Here is a 13,101-nt window from a genome sequence, read left to right as displayed (position 1 = left end):
GTCTTAGGGTAACTTCCCAAAGATGTGCAGTTGGCTTTGATGATGCATTTGAACCTAGTGAGTGGACCAGAATTCTTTTCCTTGTTCTGCCAGTTCACTATGTGACTTCAGAGGATATCATGAAGTAGGTTTTTTCTTTAGATTCTTAACTTAAAAATGAAGATAGTCAGGAGTTTGGGGTGATAATAAAATAATTTCTGTTGTACCTGTGGGCTCAGAAAAAGGCATTAGAAAATAAAAGATCCTATAATTTATTTTTTATCCTTCCTGTGCAGACACTCCAGTCCTAAAGCCAGTGTCTCTCTTGAGAAAATGTGATGTGAAGGACGCTCCACTTGAGCCAGATACATCCACGCCCATGAAGAAGAAGAAGGGATGGCCCAAGGGCAAGAGCCGCAAACCGGTTCACTGGAAGAAGAGACCTGGGCGCAAGCCAGGCTTTAAGCTGAGTCGGGAGATGGTGCCGGTGTCTGCTCAAGAGTCCGTGGTTGAGCCCATCGTCCCCCTTCCTAAAGCGGGACGTAAATCCAAAATGGAAGAGAGCGAAGAAACTGTTGAACCAAAAGAAGACTTGCCTTTAACGGAGGAAAGGAAGGAAGACGAGGAGCTGCCCCTGGAAGCGGAGGAGGTCGAGGAGGGGGAGGAGGAGGACACCACCAGCAGTGACGTCAGGGCGGCCTCTCCCGCCGATGCCAGCAGCCCCGAGGCCGAAGCCAAGGAGCCCGAGGCCGGCGAGGAGGAGGAGAAGCCCCGCGTGCCCGCAGAGCAGCGGCCGACGGAGGAGGCGCCGCAGGAGCTGGCCAGGCAGGAGCCCGAGGAGGAGGAGGACACGGCCGCGGAGACCAACCAGAGCGAAGACCACGATGCGGACGATGAGGACGACGGCCACCTGGAGCCCGCCAAGAAGGAGGAGGAGCCGGGGGAGCCGCCGGCGCGGGAGGGCGTCAAGGAGGAGCCTGGCGGCCGGGAGGCTTTTTTAGATCCTAATGTGCAGGGCAGCGGGGAGAACCCGAAAGACAAGGAGGAGACGGAGCCGGATTCCGAGGAGGAGCAGACTTCCCACGACGCGTCTGTGGTGTCGGAGCACATGCCGGGCTCTGAGGACGACCACGAGGAGGACTCGCGCTCAAAGGAAGAGCTGCTGGAGCTGAAGGAGGAGGAGGAGCTCCCGCACAGCGAGCTGGACCTGGAGACGGTGCAGGCCGTGCAGTCCCTGACGCAGGAGGAGCGCGGCGAGCACGAGGGCGCCTACCAGGACTGCGAGGAGACGCTGGCCGCCTGCCAGACGCTGCAGAGCTACACGCAGGCCGACGAGGACCCGCCGCTGGCCCTGGTGGAGGACTGCCACGCCTCGGAGCACAACAGCCCGCTGTCCTCCGTCCAGTCCCACCCCAGCCAGTCGGTGCGCTCCGTCAGCAGCCCCAGCGTGCCCGCCCTCGAAGGGGGCTACACCCAGATCAGCCCGGAGCAAGGATCCCTGTCCGCCCCGTCTATGCAGAACATGGAGACCAGCCCCATGATGGACGTGCCTTCCGTATCCGACCACTCCCAGCAGGTGGTGGACAGTGGCTTCAGCGACCTGGGCAGCATCGAGAGCACCACAGAGAACTACGAGAACCCCAGCAGCTACGACTCCACCATGGGCGGCAGCATCTGTGGGAACAACTCTTCGCAGAGCAGCTGCTCCTACGGCCTGTCGTCCTCCAGCAGCCTCACCCAGAACAGCTGCGTGGTCACCCAGCAGATGGCCGGCATGGGCGGCGGCTGCAGCCTGATGCCGCAAAGCAGCGTCCCGCCCGCCGCCAACTGCGGCATCAAGTCCCCGCAGAGCTGCGCCGTCGAGAGGCCTCCCAGCACGCAGCAGCCGCCGCCGCCCCAGCCGTCGCAGCAGCCTCCGCCGCCCCAGCCTCAGCCGCCAGCCCCGCCCCCGCCGCCGGCCCAGCCCCCGCCCCCGCCGCCGCCGCCGCCCCAGCAGCCGCAGCCCCCGCCCCCGCCGCAGCAGCAGCCCCCGCTGTCGCAGTGCAGCATGAACAACAGCTTCACCCCGGCGCCCATGATCATGGAGATCCCCGAGTCCGGCAGCGCGGGGAACATCAGCATCTACGAGCGGATCCCCGGGGACTTCGGGGCCGGCAGCTACTCCCAGCCGTCGGCCACCTTCAGTCTGGCCAAGTTGCAGCAGCTGACCAACACCATTATGGACCCCCATGCCATGCCTTATAGCCATTCTCCTGCTGTGACTTCCTATGCAACCAGCGTTTCCCTGTCCAACACGGGGCTGGCTCAGCTGGCCCCGTCGCACCCCTTGGCGGGGACCGCTCAAGCACAAGCCGCCATGACGCCGCCCCCGAACTTGGCCCCCACCACCATGAACCTCACGGCCCCTCTGCTGCAGTGCAGCATGTCTGCCACCAACATCGGCATTCCCCACACTCAGCGGCTGCAAGGGCAGATGCCCGTCAAGGGGCACATCTCCATCCGCTCCAAGTCGGCGCCCCTGCCCTCCGCGGCGGCTCACCAGCAGCAGCTGTACGGCCGCAGCCCGCCCGCGGTCGCCATGCAGGCCGGCCCGCGCGCCCTGGCTGTGCAGCGTGGCATGAACATGGGGGTGAACTTGATGCCCACCCCTGCCTATAACGTCAACTCCATGAATATGAACACCCTGAACGCCATGAACAGCTATCGGATGACCCAGCCCATGATGAACAGCAGTTACCACAGTAACCCGGCCTACATGAACCAGACAGCACAGTATCCTATGCAGATGCAGATGGGGGTGATGGGGGGCCAGGCCTACCCCCAGCAGCCCATGCAGCCGAGCCCGCACGGAAACGTGATGTACACGGGCCCCTCGCATCACAGCTACATGAACGCGGCGGGCGTTCCCAAGCAGTCGCTCAACGGACCCTACATGAGAAGATGAGCAAGACGGACTTGCAGTTCAGAACCTACATATATATAAATAAAGGAACCTTTTATACTGACAAACCAGAGAAAAATGGACCTTTTTTCCAGTTAAAATATTGCTGTAGATTTAGAGGAATTTTTCTTTGGTTTATTTTATTTTTTAGAAAACCTGGTCTTCTCTTTTTTGGGGGGTTCATTTTGTTCTGGGTTTTGGTTTTCTTCACAATCTTGAACATTTTACAATAGAACTCATCTAAAAACGGATTCGGGGATAGGGGAAACATGCACAGAAATCTTTTCATAATTAAAAAGAGCCTTACTTTCTTTACACGCCACATGGACAGAATTTGTGTAAAAGTGAATTATCTTTATTTTATTTTAAATTGTATGTTTCCCCTCAAGTGTTTGCAGCTCCCAGTGTCGTCATTTTTAAATGTTACATATACATCTCCAGGGTTAGCCAGACCCTTTTCCTCCACACCCAGCCTTTCATTCCCTACTTCATTCCAGCAGGAGGCACTTATGGGAGACTCGGACGGGGACATGGAGAACAACCCAAGCTCCTTAAACTTATTATTATTGTTAATATTATTATTATTATTATTAATAAAGCGAGGCAGGAAAATGCTTCTCCTCCTAAAATCCCCTCCACTCCCTACACATACACACACGCGCACACACACACACCTCTCGAAACCTTTCCCCAAGAATGTTTCTTTATAGATGGACTTCATCGAAATGTTTGTTTTTCTTAGATCAAGTGTAATATAATTTTTTAAAAACTACTCCCACTCAGCACTCAGAGACACAAAAATACTGTAAGTCTCAATTAACAGCAGAATCTCAGAGGAAAGCTGTTTGCAATCCTGATGCAGCCTTGGAGGAATAGATGGTCAGTTAACAATCAAAAGAGGAACGTAACCTCTTGTTTTTTTTAACCACCTGGTGAATCAGCCATACGCACATAATTCCACGCAGCCTCTTGATTTTAGTACATACCTTGAGACTCTTAAGGGTCTCGATTCTCGAGCCTTCCTGACTCTGATGAACGTGAACAGCAGACCCCGGTGATTTGGCGATGAGCCTCTGACATCCTCATCCGAAGGGTTGGCGGGTGACTACACCGTCAGTGACTTGAGAAATACCTGACTAACCTTTGACACTGTTTACTTCGTGTTGGGAGAGATGACGCAGATAGCGTGTTGTGAGGGAGACCGTGGTGTGAGTCTTATAGCTACTTCAGTGATAACATGTGATAACATACCTCTATAGTTTTCCTTCGTCTTTTGAGATCCTGAGTCCCCTCCCCTGTGAATCGGGATGCGCGGCCCCTCGCCCGGGAGAGGCTGAGAAGAAGAGAGATCGAACAACCACCAGCATAGTCGGGCAGATCTGGACAGCAGGGTTTTAGCAGGCTCCTATGTTACTCCCAACTTCATTCTCTTTTCTCTTGTGCAGCCAGTTTGCCCATTCTCTTCTTGTCACTTGCTCCAGGGATAGGTAAAAAAAAAAAAATACATATATATATATATAAAAGTATATATATGTGTATATATATATACATATTATGTTCCATCATTAGAAGATGGACACTATTATACCACTTGGTATGTGCAGTCAAATATCCTAAAGGGGGAAGAACTGCTTAAAGAAATACCTGTAAGCATTAAATTCTCTCCTTTATTTGTACATTTTATATAGATAAATTTTTGAAGTAACAAATTAGGCATTAAATTTTTTCAAATGCACAGGTTTGTTGGTTTTTTTTAATATATATACATATATACACTTTAATTGACTTTCTCAATTAAACGTGTTAGGTAGGTCAAGGCAGAATTCCACCTCTTCGCCACTGTCTGAGCATTCTGAGCATGTGCAAGGCTGAGTAGGACCCAGTCTCTGTATATACCGGTCCGGCCCCCAGCCCTCTCTGTAGGACGCGCCCTTTTGCTGCCCTCTGCCGACTCTTCAGCGCTTTCATTGCTTCCTGGTTGGGGCGGGACGGGGTGGGTGGGGAGGGAGGTGTCTTGGGGGGAGGGTGGGTCAGGGCAGAAGGAGAAGCTGTTGAAAGGAGGGCCGTGAATTCAGTTTCTGTTGGTTTGCGGTTGTGTTTGGTTTTGTTTCTTTTTAAAAAAAAAAACAAAAAAAACCAATTTTCAATCGGGCAGCTCCCTTTTTCCACAAGCCTTTTTGTGACTTTAGAACTATTGTAGAGAAAATGTTCTTTTCTATATTATAAAAGAAATTATCCAACACAGTAATATTGGTACCTGTCATTTTTTCACTTCTGTTTAAAAAAAAAAATGTATTTTTAGCAAGATAACTTGGGTAATCTTCTAAAAAAAAGAAATTTAAAAAACTCACTGTTAGTGACTTTGATGCCTTTTAAAATAAGAGCTTTTTCATTTCATTCCATCTTTAAAATTTTTTATCTTTGTTGTAGAATATTAAAAACTATTTTAAGAAAGATAAAAATTCTCTTTAAAGAGATCTCTAGAGTGTGTGAATAGAGCTCCAGATGCCTCTAAAAGCCGCATGTACAAATGAAGCTAAGTCTATTCCTGTCTGTTTATATTTGCTTTTCCTGTTTTGTAACCTCTTTGTACTTTGTTCATGGTGACTTGTAAGCTGCGGGGAAGGGGTGCCTAGATGCCTTCGTACTTCTCCATGTCACGCGCTCCTGGGCCAGCCGGCCTCCTTCCTCGCCTGTATGTAATATCACTTTTTTTTTCCCCTTTCTAGCAAGTACTTTCAAAAGAACTCTGTACATTTTAACATTAAAAAAAAAAAATAAATTATGTTGAGCCATTTTGGATGTCTGTCTTGCATGTGGAATTTTTCTCCCAAGTGCTTCCAATTCTCCAATTCTTTTTCTACACACACACTCAGGCCTTTTCACACGCCTCTTCAGCTAGCAAGTATAAGTGTATGACCTTTGCTTTGAAATTTCAGTTTTGATTCAAATAATGTGTTTCAGTTCCAAGAATATAGATAGTTTTCCCTTTTCCAAAGAAAATGGAATTATAACCTCACTTTGGTGGGGTTTTTTTTTGGGGGGGGGGAACCTATTTGCAAAACTTTTAAAGGGATTGTAATTCAGCCAACCAAAAAAAAAAAAGCATACAATCTCAGAAATAAGTAGCTCCCAGACTTGGAACAAAGTGGTGTTTTTTCTCATCTTAGTTGACCTGATTGTGTAATCTAGGAAGGTTTGCCAGAAATCCGGCTCGTAAACATCAGTCATTTTTTTATATTTTCTGAGTTACTGTTCTCGCTTCTCATCTAAGAATTTTGGGTATAAGGCAGATTCCAGAATCAGATTTGGCTTTGGGAGACTAACAGCTGTTTGGAGTAGGGAGGTGAGAAAGATTCAGGTTTCATGCCCTCCTCACTTGATCTGATGCCCTTTGCCGCTGAGTTAGGAGTTTAGGAAGTGGACGTTAATCATGTTCATAGCAGACATTTGTTCTAAACTTTGTGCCATGGGAGTTTTAGGCCGTGTCATCTCCAGAAAAATACATGTGTTTTTCTTTCTCCCCCTGATTTGCTTGCTTCAGTAGTCACCACTTGGAGCCGAGGTTGTCACTGCACTACGCAGTTAGTGGTGAATTGTCTCAAAAACATATAACTGCCTTTGCTACTGCAAACTCCCTGCTTTAAGTGATTGCAGCATGCAAGAGTTCTGATGTTCTTACCAAGAAGATAAGTGACCAAATAGGCTTCTTTTAAGTGCGAGCGACCCCCATTGCCTATTAGGTGTAAAACTGGAGTAGTTCCCTGCGTAGCCAGCTCCCAAGTGATCAGGTGAGGAGGGCCTCTCTCTCTTCTTGGCCGTCTGGCCTTTTCACTCTCAGCAGGTGGGTGAGGGAGCAAAGGGACCACATCCTCGACGACCGTGTGGACCGTGTGGCCGAGCGCCTTGGTCCGTCCCTAGAGAATCTGCTGCTGCGCCTTCCCTTCCTCGGGTTCCAGGAACCCTCGTCCCACGCAGTCTCCCTGAGCATCCCAGGTGGACCGGCCCCTCTGTCGTGCGGGGACAGCCACGTGTCCTGACGGAACGTCGAGGGCCGGCGGGACAGCTCCTGCTCCTCCGGTGAGAATGACTGTTTCAGGGTCTCCCTGGGACCCTGTGCAGGGCATGGTGTCTTTTGTCGTCCTCTCGGTTTTTCATAAAGATGACAATGGGAAAGCATGGTGAAAAGCGAAAAAACTGATTGTTGTTGGCCCTGTCGTTGGCCCCGCAGGGGAAACAAACAGGCGGTGGTGGTGGGGAGGAGCTCCATACTCTTCATGTAACTTACATCTAAAAATTCAAGCGACACATTCTGTATGTGAGCTCAAGACCCTGCACAGTGACGTTTATATTGTCAAATGTCTGTAATTATTGAGCGTGCTCATCCAATTAAAAACCAAAAATCCCCCAAACAAAACCCGGCTCATCTGTTAATAAATTTCTGTTAAGGGGCAGGTTGGGTTTGTTATATGAGTCGGTGTGATTACCTAACTCAGCCCAGATCCATGGATTTGCTTTGCAGAATGACAGCTACAAATTGGGCTAAACTGCAATTCCTTGCTACATCAATAAGGAGCCTAAAGACTGGTATGCATATTACATAGAAACCTCAGAAAGGCGGCAGGTGTAATTTTTGCCTGAAATAAGGGAAGCCATGGAGTATGGTGGGCTTTGGCTTTCTGAACTCTTAAAACAGGAGAAAGACATAGGGAATTGTTTTCCTGCAACTGTTGTGAATAAACTTTGAGAATGAAAGATACATTCTTGTTAACAAGAAGAAAATGTTCTAACATTTAACTCTATACTAACAGACATTTCTGAAAGCCTCATTTAAGTGACATAAAAAAAAGTTAAACGTTCTCTAGGGTGACATGTTCATTTTTAACCACTTAGTCTATACACGCACAAAGAGCAAGCAAAGGCAAGCAGGTGAGCTGAGATAAGCGCATCGACTGTGCCTACACCAGAGAACTACAGCTGGGACTCCCCGGGGTTTCTATGAATATGCGTCAAAAAACTTACATCCGGTTAATGCCTCAAGACCAGCCATTCAGATCACCTTTCAAGTTATTTACATTGGCCTTAAAGAGATTTTTGAGCCTCAGAATCTTCTACTTTTGAAAATGTCATTTAAAGCCCTTCAGCTGTTATCCTAAGTTCAAAGTCTCTTGTGAACAAAGTAAAAAAAATATTGGTACACAAAACCTCTTTGCTAGGACCGAGGCTCTGCCTCATGTACAGGCAAGCTCTAATTGTTTAACTGATGTATTCCATTTAATAACATTGGTTGATTTCACTTTCTTTTTCAAAGAAAGCAGGAAAAGCAGTTGTAGTCAATTATGTCAAAAGGACTGAATTTGATAGTTTTCTAGAGAAAGAGAGCAATTGTATGTTGACTAGGAGACAGTGACAAAGGCTTTGCTAGAGGCAATGACCTCTTGCAAAAATGGAAAAATTACACAATTTAAAAAAAAAGATTGTCCAGCTCCTGTTTAAGGGGGAAAAAAAATAGAATTGACTAGAATCCCTAACTTGGCATCCCCGAACATTTTTTTTTCTTAATATATGTATAGTATTGATGTATTGTTCACGTACAATGTTTCAGGGGCATAGCAAGGTGATCCAGTTATACATATACACATATATTATATTTTAAATTATTGTCCATTATAGTTTTTTTTTTTGTTAACAAGATATTGACTACAGTAAACCTTTGTTGCTTGCTGCATAATCTATTTTGTCCTTCATGGAAGGAAAGTCTTGAATCTGAAACTGGATAGTATGAAACATTGGAAGAGCAACCGTGGAAGGCTGAGAAAGAAATTCTATTAGAATCACCAAGGAAAACAAAGCCAAACCGGTCGCAGCCAGCCGCTACAGCCTATCCTGGTTATTTCTCTGGGGCTCCAAGGTATTTTGTTCTCTTTTGGTGTGATTGTAAATGGGCTCGTTTACTTGGTTTATCTTTCTGATGGTTGTTAGTGTATAGAAATGGAACAGATTTCTATACATTTTGTACCCTGCAGCCTTACTGAATTCATTGATGAACTCTCGTGTTAGTAGCTTTCTGGTGGCATCTTTAGGGTTTTCATGTCATTTGTAAACAGTGACAGTTTTACTTCTTTTCCAATTCAGATTCCTTGTATTTCTTTTTCTTGTCTGCTTGCTGCAGCTAGGACTTCCAACACTATGTTGAATAAAAGTGGTGAGTGGGCACCCTTGTCTTGTTCCTGATCTGAGAGGGAATGCTTTCAGCTTTTCGCTGTTGAGAATGATGTTAACTGTGGGTTTGTTTTATATATATATATATATATAGCCTTTATGTTGAAATATGTTCCCTCTATGCCCACTTTTTGGAGAGTTTTAATCATAAATGGATATTAAATGTTACCAGAGGCTTTTACTGCAGTTACTGAGATGATTGTATTGCTCTTATTCTTCAATTTGTCAATTTGGCATGTCACACTGATGGACTTGCAGATATGGAAAAATCCTTGCATCCCTGGGATAAATCTTGATCATGGTGTATGATCCTTTTAATGTATTGTGGATTTGGTTTGCTAGTATTTTGCTGAGGATTTTTGCATCTATGTTCATCATTGATATTGGCCTATAATTTTCTTTTCCTGTCATATCTTTGTCTGGTTTTGGTATCAGGATAATGCTGGCCTCATAGAATGAGTTTGGACGTATTCCTTTCTCTGTAATTTTTTGGAGTAGTTTGAGAAGGATAGGCTTTAACTCTTCACCAAATGTTTGATAGAATTCACCTGTGAAGCCATCTGGTCCAATCTTTGTTGGGAGTTCTAAAACTACTGATTAAATTTCATTACTGGTAATTGGTCTGTTCATATTTTCTGTTTCTTCTTGGTTCAATCTTGGGAAATTGTACTTTTCTAAGAAGTTGTCCAGGAGAAGGCAATGGCAACCCACTCCAGTACTCTTGCCTGGAAAATCACATGGATGGAGGAGCCTGGTAGTCTGTGGGGTCACTGAGTCAGACAAGACTGAGCGACTTCACTTTCACTTTTCACTTTCATGCATTGGAGAAGGAAATGGCAACCCACTCCAGTATTCTTGCCTGGAGAATCCCGGGGACGGGGGAGCCTGGTGGGCTGCCATCTCTGGGGTCGCACAGAGTCAGACATGACTGAAGCGACTTAGCAGCAGCAAGAAGTTGTCCATTTCTTCTAGGTTGTCCATTTTATTGCTGTATAACTGCTCATAGTCTCCTACAATCCTTTGTATCTCTGTGGTGTTTGTAACTTCTTTTTCATTTCTAACTTTATTGACTCGGATCCTTTCCTTTTTTTTCTTGATAAGTCTGGCTAAAGCTTTATCAATTTGGTTTATCTTTTCAAAAAGCAAGCTTTTAGTTTCATTGATTATTTTCTGTCTCTTTTTCATTTATTTCTTCACCTTTATGATTTCTTTCCTTCTACTAACTTTTCTACTAACTTTTCCTTCTACTAACTTTTCCTTCTACTGTATATTGTCACCCTGTTTATTTAACTTACATGCAGAGTCCATCATGAGAAACGCTGGGCTGGAAGAGGCACAAGCTGGAATCAAGTTTGCTGGGAGAAATATCAATAACCTCAGATATGCAGATGACACCACCCTTATGGCAGAAAGTGAAGAGGAACTAAAAAGTCTCTTGATGAAAGTGAAAGAGGAGAGTGAAAAAGTTGGCTTAAAGCTCAACATTCAGAAAACTAAGATCATGGCATCCGGTCCCATCACTTCATGGGAAATAGATGGGGAAACAGTGGAAACAGTGTCAGACTTTATTTTTCTGGGCTCCAGAATCACTGCAGATGGTGATTGCAGTCATGAAATTAAGAGATGCTTACTCCTTGGAAGGAAAGTTATGACCAACCTAGATAGCATATTAAAAAGCAGAGACATTACTTTGCCAACAAAGGTCTGTCTGGTTAAGGCTATGGTTTTTCCAGTGGTCATGTATGGATGTGAGAGTTGGACTGTGAAGAAAGCTGAGTGCCGAAAAATTAATGTTTTTGAACTGTGGTGTTGGAGAAGACTCTTGAGAGTCCCTTGAACTGCAAGGAGATCCAACCAGTCCATCCTAAAGGAGATCAGTCCTGGGTGTTCATTGGAAGGACTGATGCTGAAGCTGAAACTCCAATACTTTGGCCACCTCATGCGAAGTGTTGACTCATTGGAAAAGACCCTGGTGCTGGGAGGGATTGGGGGCAGGAGAAGGGAACGACAGAGGATGAGATGGCTGGATGGCATCACCGACTCGATGGACATGAGTTTGAGTAAACTCTGGGAGTTGGTGATGGACAGGGAGGCCTGGCATGCTGCAATTCATGGGGTCGCAAAGAGTTGGACATGACTGAGTGACTGAACTGAACTTTCCTTCTACTAACTTTCCTTCTCCTAAATTCTACTAATTTTAAGTTTTGTTTGTTCTTCCTCTAGTTGCTTTAGGTGTAGAATTAGGTTGTTTATTTGAGACTTTTCTTGTTTCCTGAGGTAGGATCGTATTGCTATAAACTTCCCTTTTAACATTGCTTTTGCTGCGTCCGTAGATTTTGTTGTGTTTTTGTTTTCGTTTGTCTCCAGGTATTTTTATATAATTCCCTCTTTGATTTCTTCAGTGATCCATTTGCTTCTTTAGTAGCATATTGTTCAGCCTCCATTGTGTGTTTGTATTTTTTGCAGTTGTTTCTTATAGTTAATTTCTAATCTCATTGCCCTTTTACTTTCTTAACCATCTTTTGATGAACAGGGTTTTTCCTTTATGTACAGTGCTTTTCTCTGCCTGGATTAAGAAATCTTTTCCTACCCTGAGGTTATAATATTATTCTGTGTAATTTATAATAGCCTCCTTGTTTTGCCTACGTAGTTAATTTTTTAACGTATCTGAAGATGATGTTTGCTCAAAACCAAGGTAGGGGACCAGTTTCATTTTCTTCCTGTATGGATATACAGTTTTAACACCACTCTGCCTCCGCCACCTCTCTAAATCAAATATCCATGTATGTGTAGATCTCACTCAATTCAATTCAGTCTCTCAGTCATGTCCGACTCTGCGACCCCATGGACTGCAGCACACCAGGCCTCCCGGTCCATCACCAACTCCCGAAGCTTGCTCAGGCTTATGTGCATTGAGTCGGTGATGCCATCCAACCATCTCATCTTCTGTTGTCCCCTTCTCCTCCTGCCCTCAATCTTTCCCAGCATCAGGGTCTTTTCCAATGAGTCAGTTCTTTGCATCAGGTGGTCAAAGGATTGGAGTTTCAGCTTCAACATCAGTCCTTCCAATGAATATTCATGACTGATTCCCTTTAGGATGGACTGGTTGGATCTTCTTACAGTCCAAGGGACTCTCAAAAGTCTTCTCCAACACCACAGTTCAAAAGCATCAATTCGAAAGCACCACAGTTCAAAATATATCAATGTATACATCTATGTCTGGACTATTTATCCTGTCTCACTGATCTCCTATATCCATCCTGTGTCAGTCATTTTAGTCTTAAGATAAGCCTTGATATTAAGTAAAGCAAGTCCTTTTAACTTGTTTTTCTTCTTCAGGAATGACCAACCCTTCTGGGTCTTTTGTCTGCCCATATATTTTTAGAATTAGCTTATTGGATTTCTTAAAAAGTCCTAATAACATTTTATTATGGTTGGATTGACCCTTAAAAAAAGTCAGTTTGAAAAAAGTTGACATTGTCACAGCACTGACTGTTGCATTCATTTAACATAATGCATTTGTTTGATTTCTTTGATTTTTTTGTATCGATGTTCTGTACTTTGTTATTTTATTCTTTTTTTTTTTTTTTTTTTTGTGGGCACCTAGCGCTCGGGCCAGCCGAGCGGAGGAGCCCCCTGTTATTTTATTCTTATATATTTAATATTTTTGAAATAATAACTTTAAAATTTTTCTTCTATGTTTATTTTTGGTATATAAAAATTTCAGTGATTTTGTATTTTGCCCTTGTATCCAGTAACTTTTTAAAATTCACCTAGTAATTCTAATAATTTATCTACAGATTCTTGGACTATTTAGCTATTTTGTCATATTATCTCTACAATGAGAGTTTTATTTCTTATTTCCAATTTTTATGACTTTTTCCTTTCTCAGGACTCATAGCACTGTGTTTGACCTTCAGGGCAATGTTAAAAGTAGGCATATCCTTTCTCAGATGAAA

General features: G+C 44.8%; 1 protein-coding gene across 3 annotated transcripts in view; it reads left to right on the top strand.

Moving 5' to 3' along the window:
* Nucleotides 1–4,904, top strand: part of KAT6A (lysine acetyltransferase 6A) — a 103,791-nt gene extending 98,887 nt beyond the window's left edge. For all 3 annotated transcript variants that reach the window (XM_065946435.1, XM_065946432.1, XM_065946434.1), the window contains exon 17: nucleotides 276–4,904. In XM_065946435.1, coding sequence (XP_065802507.1) covers nucleotides 276–2,923 — 2,648 coding nt within the window. In that variant the 3' untranslated portion in view covers nucleotides 2,924–4,904. The remainder of the gene's footprint in view (nucleotides 1–275) is intronic.
* The last annotated feature ends 8,197 nt before the right edge of the window (nucleotides 4,905–13,101 follow it).

The sequence above is a fragment of the Muntiacus reevesi genome, chromosome 10 (genome assembly GCF_963930625.1).
Source record: "Muntiacus reevesi chromosome 10, mMunRee1.1, whole genome shotgun sequence".
In the NCBI taxonomy this organism is placed as follows: Eukaryota; Metazoa; Chordata; class Mammalia; order Artiodactyla; family Cervidae; genus Muntiacus; species Muntiacus reevesi.
This window is presented reverse-complemented; position numbering and strand designations above follow the sequence as displayed.